The sequence below is a fragment of the Lucilia cuprina genome, chromosome 5 (genome assembly GCF_022045245.1).
Source record: "Lucilia cuprina isolate Lc7/37 chromosome 5, ASM2204524v1, whole genome shotgun sequence".
Taxonomy (NCBI): Eukaryota; Metazoa; Arthropoda; class Insecta; order Diptera; family Calliphoridae; genus Lucilia; species Lucilia cuprina.
The window spans coordinates 26383670-26405227 of NC_060953.1; the positions used below are offsets into that span (position 1 = coordinate 26383670).

A 21558-nucleotide genomic window follows, 5' to 3' on the forward strand; every position below is an offset into this window, starting at 1 on the left:
AAATTTCTTTCAGATAATGTGCAGAGTTATCGCAAAGTATCGCAAAATGACCGAGAAAAAAATATCAGAAAATGTGTAGACTATTTTGTTAAATATCTAAAGGAAATTTATATTATTCGCTTAATTGTCTGATGAAATTACAAAAACAGTTCTCTGCAGATTGTGTGCTGATTTATCAGATATTATTCGTAAGCCATTTTATATTTTACTTCATGAAAATGTCAGACAAGTCTGATCCTAATCCTTTAATATTTCAGAAAATGCTCACAAAAGTATAAGAAAAAGTATGCTGATTATTCTTTACTTCACATTATTATTCAGTAAAATTTATGTTTTTGGGTTAAATATTATCGAAAATTCAAATCTCTCTTATTCAATAAGGATCATGTTTTGTTTAATAATCAGAGGTTTGGGTTCATATTATAGAACATAGAAAGAGTATTTGATATTTGAAGAACGAAAAAGTGCCCAAAGTGGAATAAATTCTTCCTTTTGGAACGTGAAACTTTTTCGACAATTAAGATTCCAAATAAATGTGTACTTAAATTAATATATTGCAGATAAAACTCAAAATATACAAATCTGACTTGCTTAAGAAAAAAATTATGTTTTCAAAAAGTACATAGGTATATTGTATTTAAATAATTTGGAGAAATATGCGTTATATTTGACTATCGTATATACCCACCATCCCCTATGAACATTAGGTTGATATCTAAACAAGTAAGAGTGCTATATTCGGCTGTGCCAAATCTTTTATACCCTTCACGATAGAGTATTTTAAACATATTAGTTTTTTAAATTTTTTCCCGACTACATTAATATTACGCCAAGAGCAAAACAAAATGAACAACAACAACGCTAAACGAAATAAAAAACAAAATACACAAGGCATCTAAACCAACAAACATCTAAACATACATAACGAAAAACACAGAAAAACAAAATAAACAACGCAATAAAATCAACCTACATCCAAATATACCAACAGAATTCACAAAAACAAAACAAAAACAAAATACACAACTCAATGACGCCAACGGCATCCAAACCCAGCAGTTCGACGGGACAGTCCCGAACTGACAATTTAATCTACCACTTGTGGTGGCACCTAGCCACCTGACTTACCCAGGTGACCAACCATTTTAACATGGGCTTGTCCTACAAAGAGACAGTAAAGAGACGATTGTCTCCGCTCTCGCTTACAAAGGGAACACTCCAATTCGTATGTTTTTGGTCTTTCGTCACAAATAAACTCTTTGTAAACGAGAATGAAAACAGTCGTTTACAAAGAGTTTATTTGTGACGAAAGACCAAAAACATACGAATTGGAGTCAGCCAGGTGGTAGGATATTAATGGAAATAAAATTTACAAATTTCAAGTGTCTACTCTCTAGAATACTATGGAACAATAATGTGACGATTGACCCGAAAGATATAAATTTGAGTCAACCAGATGGTGGCATGTTAGTAGAAAGTAATAATTATTTCTCCAAAAGATGGGTAAAATAACTACTTTCGGAAGTACAAAAAAAACTACTTTTAAGGGTATAATCTCTATGTTACTTGAGAACAGCAAAGAGACGACTGTCTACGCTCCCGCTTACAAAGAGGACACTAAAGTGACGACTGTCTTCATTCTCGATTACAAAGGGTACATTCGTGACGAATGACCCAAAACATACGAATTACGATCATCCAGGTGGTTAACTATTAGTGGAAATTATTGTCTTTTTCGTATGCATTGACTCTTTGTCGAACTGCTGGGAACGAAATACACAGATGAAAAACCAAATACATCGACACACACGTGTACATCTTTTTCTTATTTAACAAAGCATGAAAAAATATGACATTTTTGATGAAATTTTCTTATTTAACAAAGCATGAAAAAATATGACATTTTTTATGAAATTTTCAGAGGTTGTCTCGGATTTTTGCTCATATCTCCGTTATTTACCGACCGATTTTGCTGATTTTAAATAGCGATCTTCTCGAAAGCATGTCTAATAGAATTATTGAAGATTCGGATCTCGCCGATATCTGGGGTCTTTTAAAAACTGATTTCAACAAACACACAGACGGACATAGCTTAATCAACTCCGCTACCTATAAGTATCCAGAATATATATACTTTATGGGGTCGGAAAATTATATTATAGAAATTACAAACGGAATGACAAACTTATATATACCCTTCTCACGAAGGTGAAGGGTATAAAAAGGGCTTAAGTCAAAAATGGACACATTCCATTTAGATTAACAAAATATTATTTTTAAAAAACAAAATATTTTTGTCCAATTTTTTTACCATGAATATATATAGGCGTTAGTGTCAATTGCAAGATTCAGTAGAGAGATCGCAAAATTCAGTAGAGAGAATATGAATAAAATTTATTTTATGAAGGGGCCTTATATTGGGATAGATTTTAGCTCGTAAGAAACTTACTTATATCGAATTTCTTATAACGAATTTCAGCGCTAAACTCTAGCCAGTAGTGGGCGTTTAAGTCATTTTTGAAAGGGGACCATATATGAGGGGTAGGGTCAATTATGGACCGATCTTCATAGATCGGTCGGTTTTCGAGGCCAGTTGTTGAGGGCTATGTGAAAACGTGGACCGGTATAGCCTACTTCTAATACCAAACAAACCTTACCTATTAGAAATATTTGGTGAAATTTTCAACTATGCAGCTCATTCCGTTTGGACTCTGTCGTGCAGACAGATAAACATGGCTAGATCATCTTAGAATATAAGGACCCAGAATATATATACTTCTGTGCGCCTATGTTCAATATTTCGGTGTGTTACAAACGGAATGATAAGGTCAATATACCCTTATCTCGTTTAATGGTGGTTATAAAACTATGGTTACCCAGATTACTTAAACATAATACATACATGGCATTATAAAGGCATAAACTTCTTATTTCTAAATCCATTGAGAAATATAAAGTCAGTTTAGATTAAAATTTGTGAAGTGTTATTTTAGAATGTCCTAAATTTTAATTTTCGGCGTGAACATTATCAACATCGGTTTTTAGGCAACCCTAATGTACATACACACATAATATGTGTATTGTGTATATTGATTATTTATAGAATATTTTTTACTTGCTCTGCCTTTTTCGTTATTTCAGGTATGAAACAATCATCTATTTTTAGTACAAGAACAATTTTATTTAAAGCTAAAATTTTTAGTATAATACTGATGTTAGAGAATTGTGGTGAAACAAATAAAACAAAATTAGAAAACCTATTTGTTCCTTATATTACTACATCAATACAAAAATAATCGTACTAAGTAAAGTATATATATTGGGTATACATTATGGCTCATTTATTTAAATCTATAATTGATGTGATTTAAAATAATACACATTCTTATTATTTCATTGCATTCTTTTAAAATTATTTATTTTAATGTATAACTCTTTTTATAAATAAAATTAATCTAAAAGAAGTGAAGTGTCCGATGTATTTAGTTATAAATAAAGTGAAAATTAACCCTGTCCATAATAAATTTAAATCAACATTTACATATGTATGTACCCTATTTTACATTTGATTATATACATATTCTATATAGCTAGCCCAAAAATTAAATTTCGTAAAAAATAACAAGGTGATTCTTGTTGGATTAGTTATCGGGTTAAAAATTAAAGATAAAGATAAACCGGAACACCCTTTTATGTCAACTATTTTTAAACATTTATATGTTTTAATTTACAAATTTGTAAATTCAAAATTATATAATATATTGTTGTTAAACTATCTACAAAATGAAAAACTCATTTGACAATAAACACTCTGTTTTAACAAAACATAGTTTTCAACCAGATAAGGAAATCTGAGCCAGCTTAACTCGTATGTCCTGAAATATTTGTTATTTTACTTATAATTAAAAAAAATATTTTCTATAACGCAATAATTGCATATTAAAAGTATGTTAGGAATATATATGACTATTTTAAGCAATGTTAGTTAGTTTCAAAGGAGGGTACACATCAAATGTACCCAAAAAGTATAGAATTTGTTTGGATGGGTCTTATATTATTTATTAGTGACTAACGGCTGTATTCAAAAAAAAACTTATTTTAGGCTTGTTAAATAATTTTAGACAAAATTCACGAAAATTGTATTAATAAACGTATAATAACTTAAAATACATATAACAAACCATTGACAAATATAAGATTTTTTGTAGGCTCGACCCTTCTTTAAGCCAAAAATAAGTTGTTTTTTAACAATTTTTTCTCAGATAAACCTTTTTTTTGTCAATTTTAGGTTGATAACAAAAAATAATTATGTTTTCTTTTAAAATAAAATACAGAAAAAATAATTTTAACATTTATAAATTTGTAAAAAATCCTAGAAAAGTTGTAAATGATTATAACTTGGACAAAAAGTGAAATCTAGATATTATTGGATTAATAGAGGAATATTTGAAAATATACCAATCGGAAATGTCCGTCTGTCAACCAAATGTGGGCCAAAATTATTTGCCATTTTCATAGTTTGTTGGTTAAATAAATTGCCATAAAGTAAGTGATTGTGTAAAATATATTCGCCGGCGTCTAGTATCATAGAAAATAATAAATAAACAAGAAAAATAAGTAAAAATAAGAAAATGTGCAATAGTGATGTTTATTTTGTCTGAAAATATTCGGATACTTTAAATAATAATTAAAAACAAGTAAGAGTGCTATATTCGGCTGTACCGAATCTTATATACCCTTCACCATAGTGTATTTTAAACATCTTTTATAAATTTTAAATTTTTTTCCCGACTACATTATTATTACATCAAAAGCTAAACAAAAAGAACAACAAAAACAACGCTAAACGAAATAAAACACAAAATACACAAGGCATCTAAACCAACAGACATCTAAACATACATAACGAAAAACACAGAATAACAAAAACAAAAATAACAACGCAATGAGGCCAACAGCATCCAAACCAAGTGTGCCCAAGCCCTATGCGGTTGGTACTCTTTTGTTTTTGTAAATGTGCTTAGCTATAGACAGTGTGTTTTCTATACACTTATATGCGCTTAGCACTAGCAATACGTTGTTGTTCTTAACAGTATACAAGCAAGAGTAAAACAACACTTTCGTATTCATTGCTGGTAAACATTGACGAGACGTAGATTTTGTTTATCGTAAAAAAATTGTTTTAAAAAGCACTTGGAAAAAATTTGTGTTAGTTTTAAATTTCAAACTTACATTATTCGCATAAAAATTATTGTACAAGGAAACTTTTAGGCGGATATAATGTACTTACGTGCATTCAAAATATTTTAGCTCTATTTGCACCTTTATGTGCCACACGAAATAAAAAATGAAATAGGTATTTCATAATATTTTACTCAAAAAAAATAGTTTTCTTAACATTTTTATTTTTTTTGTGAACAATAAACAAACAAATGATTCCGTACTGAATGTGCTGTTAGTATCGCTCTTTGCAGAAACAAATAAAATTTGACGAAACTTAACGAAACTCTCTTAAGTACATTATAAGGCCTAACTATTATAGGCTTACATAAAGTGAAGTTAGCTTAAGCAACTGTGCGAACACATATAAAACGTATGTGACAAAATATAATCAAATCAGGTATTTTAAGTTTGTGCTGATAATTGTAACGTCCAAATTATTGGTTCTTAAAGTATCGGTTCAGTATCAATTTCTGAGTCTGTTCGTCTGTGTGTCCATAAATAAAGATAACTTGATGAAATTTCGTTCTTATATCTCTCTCACTTAACTTAAAAACATTACCAAACGATAAAATTCTGAAGAAATATAATTTATACAAAAATACATTCATTCACCAAATTTTATTAGAATTGCTATCAAGCTTTTCACTTTCAGAAATTAAATATATACTATTTAAAGTTGTTTCTTAGTATTTATATTTATCATTTTCGAGATTGTGGATCCGTTAAATGGGTATTATAGTACATAAAGCAGTTCTGGATATTTGTTGTCAAAAACTTAAGATCTGAATATCTATTAATATGTACCTTCACAAAGAAATATTTTTTATGTACATATTTTCCTATTTTATAATGCATATAATAAGCGCATATTTTTAATTTTTTAGAGGATGAAAATCCTTGCCCTGTTCATAAGATTTGGTAGAGAGATTATGACTTGTAACAAGTCAAAGTGCTATATTCGGCTGAGCCGAATCTTAAATACCCTCCACCTGCTACGTTATATTAATAATTTTAATACTAGTTAAATACGGCTAAAGCGTTTTTGGGGACTGGACCCAGTATGGGAGATATGACCAATTATAGACCGATCGTAAAAGATTATTTAAGCAAGATTTCTTTACATAAAAGTAGTATTTCAGTAAAATTTTGTATTTATATCGTAATTTAGTAATAAGTAATGTGTATTTAAGTGATTTTCTAAAGGGAACCTTGTATGGAACCGACCGTACCTGTTATGAACCGATCGTGAAAATATCTTGAAATAGAATTTTTGTATACAAAACTAATATATGTGCCAAATTTTGTATCAATAGCTTTATTTTCCCTTTATTTCCCTTTTTCACACCCAGTAAATTTGGTCTATTTCTTTGGCTTAGTTTTAAGGTGAGCGTGTTTTAACCAGACAGACATGTAAATCGACTCAGAATTTTATAAGGACCCAGAATATATATACTTTGTTGGGTCTTAGATGAATATATCTGGATGTTACACATGGAATGACAAACTTATATATACCCTCTATCAACAGTGATGGTGGTGGAGGGTATAATAAACTTAGTTATCTCCAATTTCTTCGATGTGCTCGCATCTTCAAGGCAGTTATCTTTTACGTCATTTTTTAAGGGTCAAATATAAACCAATCCTCACAATGTTTGGCAGAGAGATTTTGTCTTGTAAGAAACTTTTTTATGAATGTCGAATTTCACCGCTGTACTTGTTTTTAAACCAGTAAAGCGTTAAAATTACTTGCTGGAGGGGACCTTATATGAGGGTAGGGTCAATTATGTATTGATTCGCATAAAATATGAGAGATTTGTATGATACATATTTGTGTGGAATTTCTTCGCTGTATTCGTATTCTTAATACAGTAATGATCGTTAAAGACCTTTTTAGGTACTTTAAAAATTAAAAATAAAAGACCAATCCTCATCAAATTTAGCAGAGAGATTTTGTCTTGTAACAAACTTATTTATATATGTCGAATTTCTATACTTGCATTTTTAAGCAATTAATGACCGTTAAAGTAATTTTTTGAAGGGAACCTTAATTGATTTTAAGGGTCAATTATGAACCGATCCTCAAAAAATTTGTTACGGATATTTTGGATTGTATGAAACATATTTGAGATAAGTGTAATCGCTGTATTCGTACTTTTAAGGCAGTACTGAGTTTTAAAGTCATTTTCTTTTATTGGGACTAGGGTCGGTTATGTACCGATTCTTATAAAATTTAACTATTGACCCCCATCTTTTTTGATGGTGCGTAAAACAACGCAATAAAACCAACCTAAATCAAAATAACAAGTAAATTCGGCTATGTAAAATCTAATATACCCACCATGAAACCGTACGCCGTAAAAGGAATGCTCTCCCAGAAACACCAGGGTGATATTACTCATCAAACTTACTGAAGAGGACCTTATATAAGAAGTAGGGTGAATTATTGACCATTTTCATCAAATTTTTCATATATATTTTAGACCGATTTTGGTTCATATAAAGCATGTTTAACACTATCCACATTAAAATAGGTGGGAAGATTTACATTCCTATAAAAGTTGTTAAGTTATGGTTCGCAAGAAACTTACTTATGTCATATTTCATCTCTACACTCGTACGTTAAAGGAACATTTTGGCTCGCATGGAACTTATGTGTGTCGAATTTCATCGCTATACTCGTTTTTTTTAAGACAGTAATTAGCATTAGTCATTTTCTTAAGGGGACCTTATAAATTTGTACTTCCTTGAAACTTTGAAGTCCTTAAAAGAGAAGAAAGGAATTTGTAATGAACTTAATAATATGGTTTTTTCTGTTTGGACTTAACTTATAAAGCATATATATATATATATATATATATATATATTTATATATATATATATATAAATATATATATATATATATAGTATATATTATATATATATAATATATATATAATATATATATATATATAATATATATATATATATAATATATATATATATATATATATATATATATATATATATATGGTTCGGCATGGTTAGGAAAACTATTCTATTTTTTTTGTAACAATAATTTGTTGTCATAACCAAACAATTGTTATTTTTATTGAACTTCATCAAATTTTAGTTACTGAAAACATTTATAAGTATGTTTATGACAATTATAAATTTGAGAATGATTCTCTGAAAAATAATTATTTTTACAACAAATAAATAATGATAATTGCTTGAAACTACAATTTGATACTACAACATCACATTATCACTATATTATGATATAATTCGGACTATATTTAATCATAATATGATAGGTTATTATACTAATAATGATCATAATATGTTTTAAATTTAATCATAATTCTAACCATAATATGTTGCTATTAGATTATGGTTACCACAACTATATTTTTTCTCTGCGTATGTATATGGTCCCGTTCAAGTCCAAAAATTGCTATCGCACGGTGTTATATAAGTCTTTAAACACAAAAAAGTTTCATAATATGAAAATCGATACAAAAGTAACGTTCAATTTAAATTAAATATTGAATTAAAAATACTGAGGACCTATTTTTTCGAAAAATGGCCGGGAACGCCAGCAAATATGGATTTAGTAGCTTCAGGGAAGCAAAGATGCCTAACTGCCATATGAAAGCATAAATTTCAATAAAAACAAAAATAGCTGTTATGCAATATTAAAAATTACTTTAAACACTTGTAGCTCCAAAGTCCGTTATTTTGGCTTTTCTCTTAATAGTTGATACCACAAAGTCTATTAGAATTTAAAAAATCTGAATCCTATGTTATGAACATTTTTTGGTATGCTCTAGTTTCCGAGATATTGTGGTTTTGTAAGAACGTGATTTAAGAAATTTTTTAGTATTTTTACTTTACCTTTAACTTATGACGTGAAATTGTCTAGCGTATATGAAGGGGTGGTGTAAATTATACACCCTCCACCACCATTAGTGGTTATATAGGGTATATATAAATTTGTCGTTCGGTGTGTAACACCAAGAAATATTAATCTAAAACCCAACAAAGTATATATATTCTGGGTTTTCCTTAGAAATTACAAAATATAATTCGATGAATTTTGTCATACATTAATTTTTTCTGCCAGGAATCAAGAATATTGAAAATCATAACAATTGATTAACAATTTCCGATACCCAATTTGTTTCCGAATCATTATTAGTCCATTATTAGTCATAGCTTCCATATAAGGTTCACTTCCGAAAATCACTCAAATGCACATATTTTATTGATTAATTAAGTTAATTGGATTAAATTCGACACAAAAACATTTTGTCTATATATGAATCAGCCTACAAATTTTTTTCCGGTCATAGATCCCATATAAGGACCACTTCCAAGATTCACTTAAACGCATTAATATGTAAAGCAATTACAATAAAATTTGACTTGAATTTATTATGTCTGCACATAAGACCAACTCATAGAAAATGGTGATTGAGTTACCCCTCTCAAAATATTCGCTGTTACGTAACATGATGTTACCCAAAATATTTTCGGTTATGTCTTGTCCATTGGTGAGCTGGACAGATTTCAAGAATATATCGTATCGATGAAAAATCGTGTCCCCCAACATATAAAGAAAATAACTAAAAAGCTGGACCGCTTTTTAGTTATTTTCTTTAAATGTTGCAGTATTTCTTAAACAAAATATACAATATATGGTATTTTTCACTTGGTCCACAATTGGTCACAGCTTCCATATAAGGTCCATTAGCAAAAAGTACTTAAACGCAAAGTTTTCTGGATAAAATTTGACATAAATGCGCATTTCTGAAAATCACTGAATATCACAAAACTTACTATTAAATCATCATATTTAAATAAAATTCGACATGAGTATGTTCTGTGTTTAGATAGATCATTCTGCTCATCAATATCGTTCCAAAAATCACCCAAACGAATTTAGTTCATTATAAAAATTGATGTCGGAAAAATGCTCTACAGGTATATGTTTGCAAATACACAAATCCTTCTACTATTTTTTCTTTTTGGCATCTACATGATCGTCACATAATAAATATTGGCATCTGTACGAGGTCCACAACCGAAACTTAATATACATTTTTCCGGACCTAATCAAAATTAGTTCCACACATGCATAAATGTAAGTACCTTCATTAAGGAAACAAAACTTTTGTCGAGTTATCTAAAAATAATATTATAATGTTGTACTTATATTATTCGAATTTGATTGCTTCTAAAATAATTATTTACATAGAAAAGGATAAAATCTAAAATTTATTTAAAAAAAAATTAACCTTTTTCCGCAATCCTTTTTTTCACAAACCAAAAAAATAAAAATTAGAGTGTTAAAATTACTACCACGTTATGAGTTAAAGGTTAATTTCGCATAATCGAACCAATATTTATAGAGTTGTTGAAAAATATGGTAATCTATATAAAATTATCTATCATTAGAGTAAAATTATGCTGGAACTTATTGGAGGATGCATTTGATGTCCTGCAGCGAAGTTGAAAATTTTATTTTTTTGCTTTATCTTTATAGCTTTTATTTAAGGTAGATGAGTTTGATTTCTTTTTACATGGTACTAACACAATACAATAGCAATATTTTTAAATAATAATGGGAAAATTGTTAAAAATTTTGTGAAATATTTTTAAATAAATACGTGTCTTTTGGTTAATGTTTTTTTCAGTTTAACTATATCATGTGTTTCATGAGAAATTAAATAAGAATTGACCGATGGTCTTCAGATTTCTTTAATTTTTTGTAAACACATACTCTATTAGACACATAAGACATATCAACGTTAAATTCTTAAAAATTTAGAGAAACGCGATTTTTATGGCGATTTTAATTTGTTCGAAAAGTACAAAAAATCAAAAAGGTATAAAACTTTGAACCTTTATATCTTTGAGAGTTTATATCTATTACTATGGATGAGCTCTTTCATTTAAATATATTTTATTATTAAAAAGTTTAAGATAGTGCATTTTTTAAGAAATGCACATTTTTAATGCATTTTTGAAATTGTTCTCCCTGTTAAAAATTTTTTAAAAATGCATAAGTCGATTATTTGAAGCATTTTATGCAAAATACAAAAATATTTTGTTGTGACGTTCATTACATTTATTTTTGACGATTTTTTTTTTAATGTTTTACATTGAACATTTTTAAATTTTATTGATATTTTATGCATTTAACAGAATTTAAAACTGCTTAAAATACATTACTGATCAGAATTGGGATGCAAATATTTAAATTCGATTTCCACTAATGTATACATTCATAAAAATGCATTTCTAAATAATATTTCTTAAGATTTTTGATGCAAGTGCACCTTGAGAGCGTTTTCCAAATTGTTCTCCCTATTGAAGGAATTGGGATGCAAATATTTAAATTCGATTTCCACTGATGTATACATTCATAAAACTGCATTTCTAAATAATATTTCTTAAGATAAATGCATTTTTGATGCAAGTGCACCTTGAGAGCGTTTTCCAAATTGTTCTCCCTATTGAAAGTAGTTTAAGTTAGTTTAGTTTAAGTTAGTTCAAATGCCCATAAAATATACATAACTTTTTATTTTATATACATTTATCAATAAGATACGTTAAACATGGAGTAAAATGTAGAAAATGCACCCAATATGCATTTGCAATAAAAATGCATTTATCTTAACAAATATCAGGGTTTGTATTGCTTGCTTGAAATTAGAAAAAGCACCTAAATTTCTGCTTTGCTTAAAGTTTTGTAGCAGTTGTACCCAAAGCAAACAGCAAAGTCTATATATATATATATATATATATATATATATATATATATAATATATATATATATATATATATAATTATATATATATATATATATATATATATATATATATATATATCTAATATATAATATATATATATATATATATATATATATATAATATATAATATAATATATATATATAATATATATATATATATATATATATATATATATATAATTATATATATGTGACTACGTTAGCAGAAAACATTTCACTGTACCACTACAGCTAATGAGTTTAATTTTGATTTTTTGACTTTGCTGTTTCATTTTCTCGTAGTTGTAGTTAAGCAAATAATAAAAAACAAAACACAGTAAAGCTAAAAAAAACCCTGGTTCAAATATTCGCATCCCAATTTTAATCAGTAATGTATTTTAAGCGGTTAAATTCTGTTAAATGCATAAAATACCAATAAAATTTAAAAAATGTCAATATAAAACATTAAATAAAATCGACAAAATAGATGTAATAAACGTCACAACAAAATATTTTTATACTTTGCATAAAAAGCTTCAAAAAGCACTTTTAAAAAATTTTAAACAGGGAGAACGATTTCAAAAATGCATTCAAAAAGTGCATTTCTTTAAAAAGTGCACTATATTAAACTTTTTAATAAAAAAAATTATGTTAAATGAAAGAGCTCATCCTTAGTAACAGATTGGGCTCTAAATCAAAAAATCCGATATAAACTCTCAAACATATAAAGGTTCAAAGTTTTATACCTTTTAGATTTTTTGTACTTTTCGAACAAATTAAAATCGCCATAAAAATCGCGTTTCTTCAAAATTTTCAAAATAAACAATGGAGTTGTTTTATTTTTTACTTAAGGAACATATATTGATAATATGAAGGAAATTGGAAGACATGAGGTCAAAAATTGACAGTTTCTCTTTGTTCTTTCCTGGAATTCATGATATTTGTTCTTCTTACATCATTATATATAAAACATATATACAAATATGAAACCTTTTAAGCAATAAGATCCTCACAAATATCATAATAAGCACTCGTCTCGCTCGTTGAGAGTTGTGTAGTGTTTGATATAATTAGGCAAAAACATCTTAATGATAACAAAACATCACGAAATCTACGAGTGATCAGTTTGACCTGGTTCACACTGGGAAATTTAATTGCTTCAAAGCATTTAATAAAGCATGTTGATGTCGCTTTGTTTCAGAAATTACAATTTATTACAAATAGTTGAATACATATGAGTGAACAAATTTAAAAAATAATTTTATAGCCATTGATTATTAAAAGTAAACTCTAAATTATACTAAAAAAAGTAAACTCTAAATTATACTAATTGTATTTTATTCTTGTAACAATGCGTCTTGTTAAAATTAACATAAATTCTATAAAATCACTAATAAGTTGTGTCTGTTTCTTTTGTATGTGTTTGCTTTTACACATTAATTTTTGTGTGTAGATGATCAACTGCTTTTTAAACTTCGGCCCCACTACAGACAGTATTCATAAAATAAGCGAGTGACTTGTAAATCATTTTTAACGCACTCGTGCAGATGTCTAGTGTTATTTGCAAGTTATTGCAAACTTCTCAGATCAACGTGTCTCACAGCACATAAATTTGAAATGTGACCAAAAATGTACTTCTTTTTGAGATATATTCTAAAAAAACATTTTCTTGCTTTAACTATATTTATAATTACATACTCGAATAATAGTTTATTTGCGTATATGATAACACGAACTTGTTGTCAGCTATGGTCAAAAAACTTTGACTTTTCAACGGCCGTTTCAAATCTCCAATTTCAGTTTTTTTAACTTTGTAAAACTAATTTCAAAATTTTTAGAAGATCTCTTGGGAATTTATGGACAACACATAAGTGAATGAAGTGGTAAAAAATAGATCAATAATTCTTGCATTCTGCGGATTTCGGGAAAATCGCATTTTTTAACTTTTTAGAGAATACGAATTAACTCTTTACTGTTGCACACTTTAAACAAAATATTTTCTGGATATTAATTACCTGATAATACAAAATATATATTCCAAATTTTATTTAAATCAGACATTCTTAACCTATAAAATATGGAGTTCAAAGGTCAAAATTTGCAAAATTTGTGAATTCTCAGTATATTATTTATTTGTCAGTCAGTCATATTTACCAAAAATAAGTGGAATTTATCGTATATAGTCCGATATTTAAAATATTATAAAAAAGGATAGATTAACCCTTTAAGGCACTTGGGAAAAAAATAAGACCAAAGTTTTAAAATTTGGAAAGAAATCTATTTGAATAATTATGGGATAACAGAAATAAAACAAAAAAATCGTTATTAAGTATAAAAACTTATAATTTAACCCTTTTTGACTATGGAGTAAAGTTGATGTGTACAAAATAAATAAATAAAACAAAAAAATCGTTATTACGTATAAAAACTTATACTTTAACCCTTTTTGACTATGGAGTTAACATGAGGTGATCATTTTTAAAAGAAAAATATTGTTTTTGAAACTGATAATTTATGTAATCTATTTTTACGGTCAAAAAGGGTTAATTTATAAGCCATATAGTAGTATTAGTAGAATCACAAAAACAAACGCAATTCAAAATGTATAAAATAAAAAAATATATTTTTTGGACGTTATTTTTTGTGTGTTATTAATGGATTTTTTATGCTAGTGAATGAAAATATAAGTTATTTATTTTTTTGAAAAGATATATTATCTCAAAACATTTTATAAACACTTATTTTTGTTATTTTTTCTACACTAATGCAAAATGAAAAAGTATGTAAAATACTTTCTTAATTTTCAATACGAAAACGTACAGTTTTAATTAAAATGAAATATCATGAAATAAAAAATATTTTTTTTTCGTTTGTAAAATATAAAATATTTTCGTGGTTTTAAATAAATGAAAAGTGTCGCAAAAAATAATAAACATGAAGTTTAAGTGATAAGAAAGCAATTTTGCCAAGAAAATTTGAAGTTTTATGAATGCGTTTAGTTCTCACATGTTGGTTTTATTCTCTCAGAGCTCGTCATTGTGAAGAGAATAAAAATTTTGGTTTGAAAACCGCTTCAGTTTCGCCTATATGTACTACTATATGTCATAAGCCTTTTTACTTAATATATATATTTATTTGTATTATTTCTGTTATTCCTTTAATAATATGGAATAACAGAAATGTGTGGATAGTGTTTTTACGATTTTTTGAACATCGGGATTAAATTTGCCCCATGTATTTAAAAGGGTTAATTTTACTTTTATAGCTTTTTTAAACATAAGTCTTTATGTTAAGAATTCAAGTCATATTTATTAAACATGGCCAAAAACTAAATAATATTTCGACATGGTATACTGAAATTTGCTAATTTTGCAAAATTTGACCTTTGAACTCCTCATTTTATGGGTTAAGAATGTCCGATTAGAATACTATTTGGAATATATATTATATTATCGGGCCTGAAAATACTTTGTTTAAAATGTGAAACAGTAATGAATTAATAGGTATTCTTTAAAATTTATCAAAAAAAAGTGATTTTCCAGAAATCTGCAGAGTCCAAAGCACACGTAAGCTAAATTGTAAGAATAATTGATCTGATTTTTTTTACAATTTTATTCAATTATCTGTCGTAAATAAGTCCCCATGAGATCTTCTAAAAATTTAAAAATAGTTTAACACAGTTTCATTTGAAACGGCTGTTAAAAAACAAATCAATTTTTTTTTGACCATAGCTGACAACAATTTCGCGTTATCATATACGTGCTAAAACTATTATTCGAGTAATTATTTATATATTTATTTCGAAAATAACATTTCTGACTAACACTGATTGGAATATTCTTAGGAATTACGTTCAGAAAACTGAGTTTTTAGAATATATCTCAAAAATAATTAAATCATTGTGTCACATTTCGAATTTATGTGCTGTGAGACACGTCAATGACCTGGGGAATTAACAACTTAAAAAGTCTTGAAAGCATTGTGTTTTATAACTTTCTGAAATGCTTATTCTGTGCACATTGCCATTTGAGCAAAAACAGAAGTGTTTGATTTTTTTCCCTTGTAAATGAACTTGGAAATTAAGAGCAGTGGCGAAACCTATTAACGTTATTCTATCAGACCAATTTTTGGCATGACAGAATTATACAAGCCATAGAGCAATTCCAGAGAGGGAACGGCCGGTCGAATAAAATTTTTTCCTTCATACAAGCATGGAGCACTCTAATATTCATTCGTCAAACAAGTGTGTTGTGAAGTCATATCCATAAAAAGTTTTGTGTGTGAGAGGGTTAAACCAATAAAACACCGATGCAATTTCAACCAAAGTTTTCGATATTTTGATTATCTAGCAAAATCCAATGTTTCCGTTCTTCTCAGTTGTCTATGACCCTCAAATGACAGCAACTCCCTGGCAAGGGGATTTGGGTGATAGGTTTCGACAATTAGGTTAAACAAGAGGATTTGATCTCCTCGCGTATTATGGGGACATTGAGATCCCTATGAATATAACATTCGCAATAGTAATGTACCACGATACACCTGTTATTGACCTTATCAGTGCTGACTGCTTTCTTTGTAATTTTTCAACATTAGATGAGGAGGCTGTTCCCCACAGTCGAATGCCGTATAGTCATATCGGGACAATTTTCTCGTCTCAAAGTAAATGTAGCCTGAGTACATTTTGTTGCATTGACCTTTATTTTCCATTTGTCCAGCCACTTTTCCAATTCGCCGATGTGAAGCTGGAGTTGTTCAGAAGCTATTGAAGGGTTATCATGTGTTCTTACAAAAGCGATATCATCCGCGAATGTAGATGTGTGAGTCAGTGCGCTCGTTGGCATATCTGCAGTATATAAAATATATACGAACGGACCTAGAATACTACACTGGCGTACTCCTGCAGATATTTTTCGACGTGAAGAGATCACATCTTTAAATCTGATTTGAAAATATCTTTCATATATGTAATTTTTAAGCATTTTGTGAACATTCGCATTTAGTAATGTGAAATTTTGTGTGTTAGTCCATCATGCCAGACGTTATCGAAAGCTTGAAGGCCTTCCGAATAAGAGTAGTTTTTCGACGCTATGATGTCACTTGAATGACATCTTTTTCCGGTTTTGGTATCGTAACAATTTCGGATACTTTCCATGAGGTAGGGAAATATCCAATACGTAGCATCGAGTTAATGACGAACAAAATAATTCCCAGTGCTGAATTGTTTCAAGTTTTTCTGACGTATTTTTTGACCATTGACCATTCTGAAAGGCGTATGGGTGACTCATATGCAATATGGCATTGCATATGTTTAACAGCTTTCCAGAGATTATATTCTGTTTTCTTAGTAGGGTCTAAGTTTTTGAGATAATTTCTCAGATTAGATTCCTTATTATTTTTTAAGGCTATGTGAAGTCTTTTTTGGCACTGATTAAGTTTAACCTTTATGTTTGGAGATCGCGATTGTTGTCATTGACGTCTAAGTGTTCTCTTTTCTTTAATTAGAGTCGAATAGAATCGGATTCTATTTCATTGTAATTTTTCAATGAAATGTTTTGTGGCAAGTGTGAGCTAAAATATATATTTTATACTTTAACCAGTTCGTCTTCTTGTTAGGGAAACAAGAACAATAGTTTTCCAATTTATTTGGGGTTTCTGGTAACGTTAAAACTATAGGGTCTGACGAGAGGTCCAGTGAAGGGATCACTGAAATAAATTCTCGTTTTATGTCTTTGATTACAGTAAAGTCAATTAGATCGGTAATCTTATTGAGGTCTGTTGGCCAATATGTAGGTTGGTCACTAGATATGGCATCTAGTCTGTTATGCGATATAGCTTCTAGTAATTGTATGCTTTTGGGAGTAATGAGACGAGAGCCCCAAAATGTATGTTTTGCATTATAATCACCAGCTGCTATGAATCTTGGTCCAAGAGTTTTAAAGTAATCGTGAAACTGCACTCGATTAATATTATACCTAGGAGGACAATATATTGAAGGTATTGTAAATCTGCTATCAGGTTTATTCATAGAGGTGGCCTGGATATGGTCCTTTTTGTATTCTGGCATTGGAAAATGTCAAATGTTTTTTCTCACTAAAATGGCTGTTTCACCACAGGCTCTTCCACTTGGGTGTTTTGTATCGTAAGTGTAGTATCCGTTAATTCTGAAACAATTCTTTAGGGTAAATTGTGTTTCAGATACGAGTAGTACGTCAATTTCCTGAAGTAGCAGGAATTATTCTACTTCATTCTTGTAATTGTCTGCTTTTGGGAGTAATGAGACGAGAGCCCCAAAATGTATGTTTTGCATTATAATCACCAGCTGCTATGAATCTTGGTCCAAGAGTTTTAAAGTAATCGTGAAACTGCTCTCGATTAATATTATACCTAGGAGGACAATATATTGAAGGTATTGTAACTCTGCTATCAGGTTTATTCATAGAGGTGGCCTGGATATGGTCCTTTTTGTACTCTGGCATTGGAAAATGTCAAATGTTTTTTCTCACTAAAATGGCTGTTTCACCACAGGCTCTTCCACTTGGGTGTTTTGTATCGTAAGTGTAGTATCCGTTACTTCTGAAACAATTCTTTAGGGTAAATTGTGTTTCCGATACGAGTAGTACGTCAATTTCCTGAAGTAGCAGGAATTATTCTACTTCATTCTTATGGTTGCTTAGGCCGTTAGCTTTCCAAAAACAAATTCTTAGGGAATTACTTTCTTATTTAGTAGGATCTGCATGAACAAGCTTTGGTTCTGCATTAATTGTTGAAACATATTTCGCATATTTGCCATGAAACTGTTCATGGTTTGAATTAGATTCTCAAAAGAGCTTTGAGAATTTGTTTAGGGTGCGGGTACACTCTCTTTTAATGTGAATATGAAAATAACGTGGTATTATTTTCATTATTTGTTTGCAAATTTTCATTATTTTTATTTGTAACACTTCTTTATTGGGCACTAGAAGTTTATTTTGCATTAATTTGGGTAACGGAACCCTCATTGGTCTTTATTTTGATTACTTTTATTTGTAATACTTCTATGTTGAGCACCAGAAGTATTAGGAAGACTTGGGAAGGTAGAAACTTTATATTGAGCATATAAAGGTTTTCTGGCCTTATTTGATTGTTGCATGTGTATATATACTGGACATCCGCGATAGTTAGCAGTGTGATTTTGACCACAGTTACTGCATTTTCTTTTATTGTTATCTGGGTTGGGACAATCTTGGCACCCCCTTTGCACTTTTTAGTTGATACGTTAAATAATTTATTTTCTCTGAATCAAAACTATCAACAATTTTTCTAAAAGACTTTTCTAAATAAGTCTATATTTTTGTTTCGTGAATGTTTCCCTTGCGTAGGGAGACTACGTGGAAATTTTCTTTGCATATAGTTGGGACAACTTATTAACCAATAGATAGTAGGTTCGCTCAAATAGTTTTTAATATTATTTTCAAAGCTTAATTATTGGTGTACTCGCTTGAGTATAATGAGACTATCCATGCCTTACACAAAATTAGTGATACAAGAAACATTTTAAATGCACTGTATCTACTCTTAAAATTAGCAAATGGGTGTCTGGTACTTTTTTGAAATTCCTACTTTTAAGGGGTAAAAATGTTAAACAAAGGGGATTTTGGTACCTTTTTGGCCCTTATAACTTTTAAACTAATTAACATAATACATTTTTTAAATATTTCGGTAAGTGCCGCTCCACACTAGGAAACTTTCGTAGAGAAACTTTTTCTTAATTCTCTTTTAAAGTTTCCTAAATGTCCACACATAGAAAATTTTATTTCAGAAACTACGTATTAATTGCATTGGTTTTTTGTTGTACGAATGAGAAGAATAACAAAACAAAACAAGTTTCCGAGTACGGGAAACTCCGTACCGTGAGAGAGATGAATGATATTCCTTCTCTTTCTCTCTCATGCAAAATCAAAAGTTTCCCAAAAAAAGTTTCCTAGTTTGAACCGGCTTCTCATCTCCCAAAATTATAAGACACCTGTTTCGTACTTTTTTAAAATTCAGACCAGTAAAAGAGAGAAAACTGTATTTATGGTACTTTTTTAGCACATTAATAAAACTTTTTCGGTTTATTGAATTATTCCTATTAAATTAAGGACTAGCTCTGAAATATTTATTGTAGAAAATTTTTCCATTTCACTGGGAAAATAAAGTACCAATAAGGGGAAAAACGGGAAATTTAATTTGATTTAAACACATTGAGCCATTTTTTTAATTTGAAAAATAAGTTTATTTTCTCACACAAAATAAGCTGTTGGTATATTATTTGGAAATTCGAGTAAATTGTTTGGTCCTTTTTGAAAGCACTATTTTTCTGGAACAAATGAATGCAGATTTGAATCGTTTGAGTTTTATCTGTGATATATAGATTTAAATACGGAATATTTTGTAAACTTAATTCTCTAAAAAGTATATTTCTATGTGAAAAGGTAAAAAATATGATTATTAAACATACATGGTCCTCATTGAATAAGATTCTTTTTAGTACTTTTTATCTCATAAATGGTACTTTTTTAATTTTCTAAAATATTCAACCTGAGAACATTAATTTTAACATACATGACCTTGACTGAATAATATTCTGTAAGAATAGATGTACTTTTCTATTCTTCAAATGCTACCTTTTAGATTCTTTATAATTGTTAATCGGCCCTTATTAAATGAGAATTTATTGAGAGAGAATTTTGTATTTTTTCGTTTTTCGCGTGGTACTTTTTAAAATTTTAGATATTGAAAATAAAATTTAAAATGTAGGGGGCTTAGTGAATGAGAATCTAATGAAACGGTATATTATTTGGTATATTATTTGGAAATTCGAGTAAATTGTTTGGTCCTTTTTGAAAGCACTATTTTTCTGGAACAAATGAATGCAGATTTAAATCGTTTGAGTTTTATCTGTGATATATAGATTTAAATACGGAATATTTTGTAAACTTAATTCTCTAAAAAGTATATTTCTATGTGAAAAGGTAAAAAATATGATTATTAAACATACATGGTCCTCATTGAATAAGAGTCTTTTTATTACTTTTTATCTCATAAATGGTACTTTTTTAATTTTCTAAAATATTCAACCTGAGAACATTAATTTTAACATACATGACCTTGACTGAATAATATTCTGTAAGAATAGAAGTACTTTTCTATTCTTCAAATGCTACCTTTAAGATTCTTTATAATTGTTAATCGGCGCTTATTAAATGAGAATTTATTGAGAGAGAATTTTGTATTTTTTCGTTTTTCGCGTGGTACTTTTTAAAATTTTAGATATTGAAAATAAAATTTAAAATGTAGGGGGCTTAGTGAATGAGAATCTAATGAAACGGACTTTTAGTACTTTTTCACTCATTAAAATTATATTTTAAGAATTATATATAATATTGAACACAGAAACATGCTATTTTTGATTAAATTATAATCTATTAAAGTAATTTTATAGTACTTTTTTCAAATAGTACTTTCTAAATATTCTATAATGTGGAAGCTAAATTAATGAAACTAAAAATAAAATCTTCTTACTGAATGCGAATTTAATCAC

The 21558-nt window shown here is 28.7% G+C and overlaps 1 protein-coding gene across 3 annotated transcripts in view; it reads left to right on the forward strand.

The window, feature by feature from the left end:
• The first annotated feature begins 3177 nt into the window (after positions 1 to 3177).
• LOC124420391 overlaps positions 3178 to 21558 on the forward strand; it is a 95604-nt gene continuing 77223 nt past the window's right edge. Inside the window, exon 1 of one of the 3 annotated variants that reach the window (XM_046953000.1) lies at positions 3178 to 3305. Coding sequence is in view for 1 of the 3 variants with exons in the window: in XM_046952999.1 (XP_046808955.1) it covers positions 3544 to 3545 (2 nt within the window). In the remaining 2 variants the exon portion in view is untranslated. Of the gene's footprint in view, positions 3311 to 3365; positions 3546 to 21558 lie in introns of those variants that run through there. The other 2 variants (XM_046953001.1, XM_046952999.1) reach the window with 2 other exon arrangements.